This window comes from Gavialis gangeticus, unplaced genomic scaffold (assembly GCF_001723915.1).
Source record: "Gavialis gangeticus isolate Ggan-Ray unplaced genomic scaffold, GavGan_comp1, whole genome shotgun sequence".
NCBI lineage: Eukaryota > Metazoa > Chordata > Crocodylia > Gavialidae > Gavialis > Gavialis gangeticus.
Window position 1 is genome coordinate 10,094,935 of NW_017729005.1, and position 12,478 is coordinate 10,107,412.

Sequence of the window (12,478 nt, forward strand, 5' to 3'; positions counted from 1 at the left end):
ATCACAATCACTTCAGTCTCCAAACCACCTAACATGGGTTTCACTTTTACACATATACCAGGGATCAGTGGGAATAAACCACGGGTGATCACTGATGACTTTAACAGTCACAGCACTCAATGGCTACAATGAGATGAATGGGCTACAAAATGAGCCCCAGTGGGGCTACAATGAGACCAATAAAGATGATGAAGCAGTAAAAGCTTGGTCAGATGCATACTAGCTGAGTTTGATTCATGACCCAAAGCTATCTAAATCATTCAACAGCAGCCGCTGGAAAAAAGGATATAACCCAGACCTTTTATATTCACCAGCAACACCACTGCTGGGCTAAGTAATAAAATAGTATTAGACCCCATTCCACATTCCCAACATCGACCAAGTGGCATTCAGATCAAAGCCATAGTAACACCTATGAACAGTGCCATTTTGCTGACGTTTTACCCTTAAAAACGCAAACTGGAAAGGCTTTTCAGAATACTTTCATGACATAGTCAAAGCCAATCACCTATGACCAATTCATAAAAGCTGTACAGAAATCTGCAAGGCAGAACATCTCATGGGGCTATTGCAAGAATTACAACCCAAGCCTCACTCACAAACCACTGACCCATACGGAGACTACAAATGACAGTATGAACTAGATTCTTTTCCCACCAACACCATTACTACAAGTGAGAAGCTCATGTTAGCCATCACAGAAGACCACAGGAAATCCAGGCAAACCCAGACTGAGTCAACTGATACAACATGTAATACAGGTTTCCCTTGCCAACCACAGGGGTTAAGTTCCTGGAAGTTCCTGCAGTTGGTAAAACTGTGGTTGGTATAACCAGAGGATTATGGGAAAAATGGGGTTAGGGACTTGAATGGGGCCCTGGTCAGGCCAGGTTGTGGGACCATCCGAGCCTGGCGGCAGCAGGAACTACCCACCCACACCCCTGGACATCGAGTAAGTGAGGGTAAAAGGGGATTGAGGCCCCTGTAGGGAGGGAGCTGGGGGACTGCTGCCCAGCTGGGTGGTGCTTGGGACCAGGGGCTGCAGGGCCCCAGTGGGGAGCAGGACAGGGCAGTGGGTGGCTCATCCAGGGGAGGAAGAAGGCCACTGTGTGCAGGAGGAGCACTGCCAGGGCAGTGCAGGGCAAGCAGTGGTGGGTGAGGAGATTCCCGTGTGGCTTCTCTGTTCCCTGCCGCACCGGGTCATGGGGGAAGGAAGTGGGGCACAGTGGCAAGTAAACCTGCTGCTCCCTGCCATCATGAGTAGGATAGCTCTGATAGCAAGGCAGCAGTGAGGAGCAGATGTGGAGAACAGAAGCTGAGCCCTGCAGTGGCCTGCCTCTTCCCTGTGCAAATATTGGGGCCCATATACCCCCTCCTTCACTCCCCAGCGCCACGCCAGCTCGTGAGGTGCTGCTGGGCTCCAATTGCCCCATGACCCAGCCTGGCCAAGGCCCAATGCACTGTGAATAGGGCCCCGGCTGGGCCAGGTTGTGGGGCAGTTGGAGTCTGGTGGCTCCTCCAGATGCGGTGCAGTACCGGGGAACCAAGGGGGGTGGGTGGCGTATAGGCCCCCGATCTTTGTACAGGGTATGGGCAGGCTGCAGCTGGGCTCAGCCTCTGCTCCCTACAGCTGCGCCTCACAACTGCAGCCCTTCCCTCCTCCCCCCAGCCCTTTCCCTTCCTCCTACCCATTTCCCCTCAGACTCTTCTGCCTGCAGGGGAAAACACTTGCACATGCGTGCACACGCTCTGCCCCTCCAATTTTTTTTCCTCCCTCTGCCTATGAGTAATCATGGAAAACTGTGGTTATTCAAAATTGTATACCATGGTAGGCAAAAATGGTATACAGAATATTAAACATCGATACTGAAAACTGTGGTTGGCAAAACCTGGGTTTTACAAGACCCTTCTCAGTGACGGAACTGAATGTTGGTACTAACGCACTGAAGATCGGGAAAGCAGCCGGCTTTGAAGACATACTTGCCAAACAAATCAAGCAATTTGGACCCCAGACTTGAGAATGGCTCCTTTGCTTATACAACTCTTACACTGTCAAAAAATTCCAAAGATATGGCAACATGCTCAGGTAATGGCACATGTCCCTTCAATGAGACTGTCACGTCTTCCTCTGAAGCATCCGACACTGGCCACCATTAGAGATGAGAAATGAGCCTTGGTGATGATTCATACGGGACCTAAGATTGCCCTGTAATGGCCTTGTGATCCTTTTCTACTAATTCTCCCCCTGCCAAACTATATTATTTTGTTTACATGGGCTCTCCCATTTATTCTAGAAATCAATTTTTCTCTTCCCTAAGAGTAATGGTCCTTCTTGCCAGCTCCACTCCAGCTTAGACTGGTCAAGATATATGCCAATAGGATCAGTCTCTGTCACCTTAGGTTGGTCTTCACTGACTTAGTCTGTTCGTTTGCATATTAGAAACTGATGCCATGCTTCTTCTAAAAGAAAAAAGCCGAACCCCATATTTCTACCTTACTTTTTTTCCCTATTTTAAAGATGCCCTACCAGGTTAGAAAAATAAATATCTTCTTCTCTGTAGGATCTGATTTATCACTGCATTTTCTGCTCTGTGGAAGCTTCAGCTGTTTTACCAACAAACTAAGGTAGACACTGGCTGTTGTTCGCAGTTCAGTAAGCCTGATCACCTGTAACAGAATAGCAGAGGTAAAGCAGCCTCCCTTATCCCTCACTTGACTGCCTATGCACTTACTTTACTGAAGCTGCCAGCAGGAATGCCCACAGAGCTTCTGTATGGGTTTCTCTTGGTTGGAAATAGCATTTCATTAAGCAGCATCAGTAGCAACAGCAGGATTCCTTGAAGGAAATGAAAAAAATACATATTTTGATACAGTACACAGGCCTGGATGCATGCTTTACCCAAAGCATCTTGCATCACTTTACATGCCAGGCAGAAGGGTAATGGAGTCTCTATTAAATAGTGTGTCTGTTTGTCTGGGAAGGGTATTAGAGATCTAATCTAACATAGCACATGTTCAGGATGCTGACCTGTACTGGTCTACCTGTGAGATTATTCCTTTGGCAATCCATTTCAAGCAAGTGCTTAAAATGGGGCTTGATGATGAAAGAAATACAGATCTATTCTGTACTATACCACCACTTTATCGCCTTCTGCCTGCAATGGGAGCAGGATCACATCCTACTTTCCTCCCTAAATCCTAACAATTCATTAATCCTTGCAATAAAACAATTTTGTAACGTAAAATCTAAAACTCACTTGTTAACAAAAGAACCCATCATCATACACCCCAGCCTCACTCCATCGTCTCCTTCAGCATGTTTTCCCTCAACACATCAGTCTACCCCCTATCCAAATTCCAATCCACTCAGTGCTTGGAAGACTAACAAATCCAGATGCTGTACAAATGCATCCTAGCTGGAGGAGAAGATACACAAATAAACTCCATTCTCCATTTGACTTAAAAGAAGAGAGACATCTCTGTCAATGGCAGCCTAGTTCAACTACATCTGGACTAAAACTTGTACAAAACATAGAGGAGGCTGTCAAAACAAATTAAAAGCACTGAAAGAAGAGGGCTATAATCCAGCTCTTTTTTGGTCCCAATTCTTTGTCAGGGAATAATAATAAAAAAATCCTAATGTAATTTCCAGCAGGAGTACACTCCTTTAATGCAATTTGAATTGGCTGCCTTGTTCAGATGCAACATTTCCACTGCTGAACTGGCTTGGGTCCATTCTCTTAACTGTCTCAGTAATTACAAATGCAATCAGAACATACCACCAGACTTTTGCTCTGGCCTATTAGAACTTGGAGTGATTCCAGTTTTCAATATATAAATGAGAAGAGGAGGCCTAGTTCACAGCAGAGGGCACATTTTTAGGATATAACTGAATGCATTAATATATTAGTTTTGGAAGGAGGAAAGAACAAGATACACAAAAGGAGTCTTATTTGGGGCTTCTCCTCCCTGCCCTCCCCCCCCAATTTAAGCCATCTGGTCTGGCTGTGCTCAGCCTGTTTATAACTTACGTAGTCCCTAATGGCTTAAGTAGACACCAGCTATTCAGGATTATTGACAATTTTACATTCTCCACTTATCTGCTTCACTTCAGTTTCCTGCCAGCACCCTAAACTGCCTAGAGCGGAGAGTTCAGTAACTTGTTGCTCTGTGTCTTACACATAATAGGACAGTTTACAGGGGAATAGACAACAGCTTTTCAGGCTATGACTCAACAAAATGTAGCCGTCTCCACTGTAAGCATGATGGCATCCTAAGGACAATGCAGAGAAAAGCACCTTCAAAACTGAGAGGACCAACTAAAGGATGCAGAAAAGATGAGCTGGACTTTATAATTAAGGTCAGAACATAAAGCAGGGAAGCTGATGGGCATCACCAACAGACTTTCTTATTGGAAGGACTTGGCTCTGCTGTAAAGACCACTTCTTCTTTAACTCAAGTTTGGATAACTGCCAACAACATTTGAATATGTACAATATTACCTCCTGGTGAGAAAGTGTTTAGCATATTGCAGAAGGAGCTTGATGCTCAGTTTCTACCATTACTAATTAGAATGCATGCTGCTTGGACAAACCTCTTTAAGGAGATGCATCACATACACTTGAGAAATACCAGGAGGAAAACAAAGCGCGTGCCTACTTCTTGTTTCTTACAGCATGCCCTTCACCATGGTAGTATAATGTCTCCGGTAGTATACTGTCAGAGTTAGAGCATAGCACTGCACAGGCTATATTGTAACTTTCAAATGACTGACTTAAGGCTGCTGTTGAAGTTTTAGCTGTAATATTGTATAAATGATTTAGGTAGGTACTTGCAGGGACCTCAGTATTGTATTGGGACCCCAATGCATGGTACAATGCTCCTTCAACGTGCCTCACTTTGGTTACATATATGTCATATTTAAATGGCACTGCTATAGCCTACCCCTTGACAGGGCCAGCCCATCCTATCCTGCAGCTGCAAGCAGCCCCACAGCCAAGGAGCTGTGCCCCGCTCGCCCCCACTGCCTGCACCATGCTTAAAGGGCTCGATGCAGGCAGGGAGCCCCTTCCTAACCGCATGGGGGAAGAGTTCCCGGCTCCACTCCCACCTCAGCTCCAGCAATTTTGATTTTTTGACTGATCGGGGGCATCCAAAACTACATCTTGCAGGGGGCCCCCCAAAATTGTGGGCCAGCCCTGCCTCTTCAGCTTCTACCAACACAGAGGTTAGGTAGGTGCTCTTCTTCCACAGGGTTTAAAATATCAAGGAAATGTACACAAAACACACAGATCTAACTAAAAGGTGATCATTTATTAATTCCTCTGCTTAAAAAAATAAATGATAAAGAAGACTGATCATCTAATCAGTGGGCTGGACTACAAACAATATTGGTCTCATCTCACAGCAGCATAAACAATGCAGGTAAGAGATAGCCATAGCAAGTAAATGAACTGCCTTTATTAGTTTTTTCACTGGTGATTTCCAGTATTGCCATGAGCATGCAGAATGAAAGCAAAGTCTTCTACACGTGGGGAAAGTGTATATATCAGTTGGTTGTGTTAATGCATTATCACCTTTAGAGAAGTAACTGTATATATGACTACCATTGCAGTGCTGTCACTGGTACATGTGATTCATGCATTTCAAACATTCACGTATAGTATTTAGCATAAAGCAGAACCAAGTGGCCAATATGACAATGACAAACTATTCTGAGACCTATATCCCTGAATTGCACACATCACTGTATGTAGCGTTTGCTTTGATTATAAATTTGGTTGCATGTAGCATACTCAGTGCTGCTCCTGTATGACATTCACTCATTAAAGCTTGCTAGTAAACAAATACATAATTACCCTGAATGCTATTAGAGCTAACATATCATTTGACCAATTTTTTCCAAAAATAAAACAAAAATATATATACAACCTATGCAGCATGTAGATTGAATGGGAATTGATAAACACACCACCATGAGACTAGTTCTACAGAGATGTAAAAAGGAGAATATACACTGAATAGTGATGAACACTAGGCAAGACTAAAACCAGACAGCGATGGATAGGACAAAACAGGAAATCTGGAGAGAGTGAAGAACGTGATCAAATAACAGGGATTAAGATTAGGTGAACAAAGGAAAGAAAAGAGAGAGCAATGGTTTCTGGAATAGAAACTAAAGTGAAAGTCAACATGCAAATGACCACATTGTAATCTTCACCACAGTTTTTAAGTAATCCTGGGAAATTCTAAAAGAATCAAGTCCCTGCGGCATCACTAGTAGCCCGCAATACAGCCAACTTGACAAAGGGTAAGAAAATGCATTAACTCTTTGTCTTCTTCATGCCTGATCCCTCCTGAGACAGGGAGTTTCTCCAGTTAGTTCTTCCAGTTTGGCTTTTTTTGTCTTGCAAGTGTAGGCCCTGTGTGATCCATCAGCATTTTTATATACACACACACATTTCTACAGCTCTTCTTCTTATCCACTGTATATACTGTAGATAACGTTGATCAGTTCCTTTCCCTGATTTGCTGCCCTTAAAACCGCTTACTGGACAGCATCTACTGAATCCACCCATGAGTGTTTTTAGCTAATTTGTATGTCACTGAAGCGGTCTTTCATGCGATACAACACATATGAAGTTCACATTGTAGTAAAAGAGTAAATAATCTCTGCAAACAGAGCATCTAGGATATGCTTTGTGTTTACATTGAGAAAGTCTAAAAACAAAAACCCTGAAGAGTGTACATTAGATCTAACAGTGCTAAGTCGAGGTATTGTTGTCTTGTCGCGCAATATTCCTGGTTAGTGAAATTCAGTTTCCAGTGATTTAATGTTGCACTTGTTATACAGAGTAGTTCTCACATGCAACCATGTGAAACACAAATCTTACTGGCAAACTCTGACATTTTTCTATTAAGACAGGATGCAGTGGTCCTATTTTCTTCCAGTTTGACTCGATTTAAAAAACAAAAACAAAACAAATTTCAAATAGCTGTCAGCAGCATGATATTTTTTTCACACAGAGGTTTTTTGTACTTGTCTCAGTTCTTCTTGTAGTGATGATAGTGTAGCACCTGGTGTACCTGTTATGTGTGGGATGCTACCCACCGCCATTTTTCCTTCATGTGAAATAGCGACACTGTGTAGAGTCAATATAACAATAGGAAGTACATCGTAATTTTCCATAAGACCTAAGATAAAAGAGAGCATGCATCAGTTACGCAGAACATTTAACCATTATGATGTATTTTAATTTAATGTATAAATACTGTATTTGCACTAGCTCTGACCAGTCTCACAATCATAGAAAAATTGGGCTGCAAAGGATCTAAGGGAGATTATCTAAATCCCACTCCCTCCTCAAAGAAGGATCTTCCCAGACAGCATCTGTTGAAGCAAGCTGCTGCTTACAAAGACTTATGCATCTCTGATGTAGCTAGTTGATAAGACGCAAATCTACCTGGCTTTAAACCATCTTAGCCAAATGTTTGTTTAGAGATGCTGTAGAACACTTAGAGATGTTGTAGAAAATATTCCAGGGCTTAACTTTTCCATAGAAAGTTCTTCCTAATATCTAGTCTAAATTTCTCCTGTTCCAAACAGTCAGTCATTGTCCTCTTTAGCCTCTTAATTTCTATCATATTGTGCATGGGATCTGGCAGTAGCTTTCTGTAAGAATCAAGTCTATCCCACAAAAATATCAGCAGAAAATTAGTTTTACAGAAATTACAGAACCCATAGGATCAAAGGGGTCACAACTAGAAATGTAAAATTTCTGGAAATTTTAAAGCCATGGAAAAAACCTGTTTTTTTCCCCATTTTTTTCAGAAAAAAACAGAACTTTTGGGGAAAACTGAAATATATGCAATACTTATTTTCTTAACGCACTTTATAGATTTAAATTCACTTTACTACTTTAAGAACATAAAATGTATTATGTATAACTTGGTTTGCCCATTAAATTATCATGTTTGGTATATTTATTACATTTAAAAGTATAGTTTATTCAGACAATAATTACAAATTTACTAATTGAATTTGCTTTAAAATTCAATTTAAAATTCAATTTACTTTAAAATTCAGTTTACCTTAAAATGTTTTTTAAAGTTTTTACATTTGTTACAAATGGAGCTACAAGCTACTGAACTCTAAGGAACCTAGCATCTCTTAGTTTTTGCCAGTTTATGAGAAGCAGGCAAAAATTAAAGTTGAAAATAGAAGAAACTATGAACATTATAGTAAAACAAAGAAAATTATCACATATTCTGGACTTAGTCTCTTCCACAGTGTCAAGCACATACAGAAAACACTCATTTTTAGAAAAAGAGCTGAGAAAAAAAGGAGAAAAAAGCCAAGACTCATTGAATACAAATTTTGCTACATGAAACTTTGTCTAATCAATCTCATTTTCTGAGCTATCACTATCGGCATTTTCTGCTTCTTCTGATGCTTCTTATCCTTCATTTTTATCATCTTCCGGGATTTCTGAAAACTGAAGGTTTGCCCAGATTGAGACAAACTTCTCTACTCTTTCACATGTTAGTTTGTTTCTTGATTTGGTGCAAGTATTTCCAAACAGACCAGTTTTTTTCACATGCTGCAGAACATGGAGGAATCTGAAACAGGTGAGAAGCAAGAGGAGTCAGAGGCTGTGTCCTGCAAAGGCCTTGCCACCATGCTGCAGGAGCGATATCCTTGGCAGAGTCCAGACTGCATTCCTGGACCAAATACCTGAAGATGTTCTGTATTCTGCAACATTTGAAAGTACACTGCTTGTTTTGTAATCCAGTCAAATGCAATCTCTAACATTTCTGCCTTTGAATCTTGGATCCAAGAGATTTGCAGCAGCATGAATTGATTGACAACAAAATTCTTCCCGTCTGTTAATAAAGTCTTTCACTTTTTTTTCTTCTATACTTGTAAGTGGAGATACATTTAGATTCTTAAAAACAGTTGATTTTATCTGGGCCATTTGGTAAGGAATGTCTGACAGAAGTGCACTGTCTGATCCAGATGCAGTGATTGCGGAAGAAATTAGCTTTACAATCTTCAGGGAGTTCTGTAGCTGAACCCAGAAGACATCCTCATCAAGTACAGTGTTCTTTACACTTCTAGATACTTTAAGAACCTCAGTTATTACTGTTTCTTGAAGATCTTCTTTGTTTTTTAGTAAACTTTCAAATGAGATCACCACTCCACCCCATCTAGTTTTACTACAAAGTTTGAGTGTCACTATTTTAGTCTTTACATTCTTTTCTTCCTGCTTCTTCTTAAAGACTGCAGCTACAATATGAGTAGCTTTTACACATTTTATAACTTCTTTTGCTCTTCTATAGATCTTTTGCAGAGTGTCCAACTTCATGATGTTATTAGGAAGCAAGTTTAGCCCATCAGATGCACATCCTATTGCAGTAATATGTGCATATTTATCCATTATGATCCCCCATGCTGCTTTCATGTTACTTGCATTGTCAGTCAGCAAAGTAAATAACTTTACCACTCCCAATCTTCTGTAGGACTTCATATATTTTACTAATGATATACTCTGCAGTATGCCTGTTCGCTTCTGTTTCAGTGTTTCTGTAAAAACTGTCTGAGGTGTTGTTATCACAAAATTTATGATTCCTTCTCCCCACACATTTGTCCATCCATCTGTAAGTACTGCAAGACACAGTGCTTCATTGATTTTTCCTTGCACAGATTGCATTACACGTTCATATTCTGACTCTAAAAGAAGCTTGCTCAAAGAATGTCTGTTGGGCAAACGGTATGATGGTCTTAGTCATTTAAAAGCTTCCTGCCAGTATGCATTTTCAATTATTGACAATGGCATCCCAGAAAACTATATTGCTCTTGCAAGAGCTTGGTCAATTTTTTCCTGATCTTCAGGTGTCATCTTGTCTACAAATGATGTCATTGAGAGTCTTTTGTATACAGTTGGTTGCAATATTTGGTTACTTGAGGATGCTGATTGGACAACCTTTTGTGATGCTGATGTTATAGAAGCAGCAGCAGCAGTAGGAAGACTTCTGGACTGAGAACATTGGAAAGAGCTACTTGCACTTTCATCATCATGATTTACTTCCTCCTCACTTAGAAGGATTTTTTAATATCTGCAGAACACTTCTTACATACAAGGATGTGTTTTGGTCATTCTAGTAGCATTTGGAAATGCATATTTCATTTGACAGTATTTGCAAATCACATTTTTTTCTCAGAATAACTTGCAGTGTGGAAATGTTTCCATATGCTAGAAGTTGGTTGCACCATTTTGCTGAGTAAGAAAAAAGAAAAATGTAATTTAGTGGCTAGCTTGTATATATAAATGCTAAGCTAGAGCATGTACAAATTTAGTAAGGGATGGAGGAGAAGCCTCCTCAGAGTTAGCTGTGAACAACTTCCCTGCCCTGCAGGCCTTTCCTCACTGCTAAGGTTGGGTGATCTGGCACAAAACATTACATTAGTAAGAATTCAATTATGAACTACATAGGTTAAGAATATATACTAATGCAGCTAAAATATAGTTTAATATACTGAATTCAGAGAAATATAAACTCTTACCTTTCAATGAGGAAGTATACTTTCTTTCAGCTCCATTGTGCTGCTTCTGTACTTCTGTGAATCTCAAGGTCACAGGGTCAGGAGGAGGCAGGTTCCTTCCACCTCCAAAACTTTTAGACTTGCTTGGTCTCCTCTCCTGAGGCTTTTGAGCAAGCAAGGCAATAAGCTCCTGGTTTCTAAGCTGTACAGGAATAAATGGATGCTACTGCCAGTGTCCACTCCCAGTCCTCTGAGGCCTAGTCAGGAGGACAGGAACAGATCCACCAACCTCTAGATCAAAAGTAAAAAATAAAGGAAGTCCGCAAGCAAAGGCAGCACTGAATCCTTCTTCCTTCTCTTGTGAAAATGGCAGCACCCCCTGGGGGCAGAAATGCATCTCGCTCTTGCATTTGGAAGTTGTACTGTACTGCTTGTCCTTGGTGTACAGGAATTGTAATGGTCTGATATTGTAGATAGTCTTGCATAAATGTCTTCCTATTACATAGCTATTAGAAAACATTTTTGGGGAGTAAAGGGTAGCAATATACAAACACCTTGTCTTAAACATTTTATTGATCATTCTAAAAGAAAATACTTCATAAGAGGTTTTATTAATTTTTCCAAAAATTTTCAATTTTTCAGGGAAAAAAACAAAAAAAAGTCCTATGAAAAAATGGGGAAAAAACATTTTTTTTCCCAAATTTTTCTGGGCCTTCACATCTCAAGTCACCACAGCAAATTCAGGTAATGGGATAGGAATCTGAAGTCTCCCTTTAAACCATACTTAACATAGGTCTGGGACTCTGACATCTCCTGTTCTGCAATTTCCCTTTCAAACTTTTAAAAAGTTTTGCTGCCTGAGAAGAGTAATCCTGATTTTTTTAATATGTGGAGAGTCCTGACCCCACTGCTCACACTGCATATGGACTCAGCAAGAGAAGGCTGTCTAGCCTGCAGACTTGGTGGCTCTACACTGTGGCTGGCAGTGTGATCTCAAGGCTGCTGTTGGCCCCCTTTGACTAGATACAAGCATGGGCTATTGGGTGACCAAGTTTTCCTCCTCCTTCCTCCCCCTCCCTGATGCAAGTATAGCTCAGATGGGCTCCTGAGCCCACCTGACTAGCAGCAGGGTTCCAAGTCAGAAAGTGTCAAGGCAGTGCTGATCCCACAATTTTGGCCTATATTTCTTTCTGAGGATGGGTCTAGCCTCTCCTGGAAAGGCTGCCAGGACAGCAAGGTTGGGAACATGAGAAAAGAAAAGGGCCAGCTGCTATAGCCCAGGGTTTAGCTTGCCAGCTTCCTTAGCCCAGGGCTCAAGACCTCTGTCTCCTTTTTCCAGGGGCCTCACTGCTATGTGTCTAACTTTTTAAATATGGGGTGGCCAGGACCTCTTGGCCCATATCTTATAAGTTATCTGAGAGAGACTGCTGCCTAACCTATTTGATTAGTAGCATTCACTGTGGCTGTGTTTTGGGGCTGCCCATGGTTACCTCTGGCTGAGCACAGGATCTCTTTTGGTGCAGCCATTTTTTTTTCACCTGTGGTTACTCCATGGCCCATACCATGTATGGACTCAGAAGGAGAAAGGCTGGTCAGCATGCCTGCTCGTTGGCTCCAGGGCTGGGAATCAGAAGAGCATGAGATGAGGGGTGCCTATGGCTATAGCTTCTGTGACCCCTTTGTTCTTACGGGTTCTTTGTTTCTCCCAATACTGTCATCCTCCTTCCTGCAGTAGTGGTCTTAATTTCCAACCTTATTTGCATTGCTTTTATTAGGTCTGTTGTGTTGGCTTCAGGAGAACTGTTCTCCATTGATACTAAGCAAGACCAAAATTGCGCTGTGAATATTTATATCTTTTGGGGTTTATGCACATGTTGGCCTTTGGTTGATAGATATTTAAACTTCAACTGGGGCTATCTGGAAATGAGCCTGAAC

General features: G+C 41.4%; 1 protein-coding gene and 1 long non-coding RNA gene across 5 annotated transcripts in view; both read right to left on the minus strand.

Moving 5' to 3' along the window:
• Window positions 1–5,292: 5,292 nt before the first annotated feature.
• The window catches only part of COLQ (collagen like tail subunit of asymmetric acetylcholinesterase), a 108,735-nt gene continuing 101,549 nt past the window's right edge, over window positions 5,293–12,478 (minus strand). For all 4 annotated transcript variants that reach the window (XR_002095899.1, XM_019508650.1, XM_019508649.1 and 1 more), the window contains one exon: window positions 5,293–7,194. Coding sequence is in view for 3 of the 4 variants with exons in the window: in XM_019508650.1 (XP_019364195.1) it covers window positions 7,125–7,194 (70 nt within the window). In the remaining variant the exon portion in view is untranslated. The remainder of the gene's footprint in view (window positions 7,195–12,478) is intronic.
• Window positions 10,210–10,755, minus strand: LOC109291596. Its single transcript, XR_002095900.1, has 2 exons — window positions 10,565–10,755; window positions 10,210–10,277 (listed from the first exon to the last, which is right to left on the minus strand). It is a non-coding gene; the product is annotated as an uncharacterized LOC109291596 (long non-coding RNA).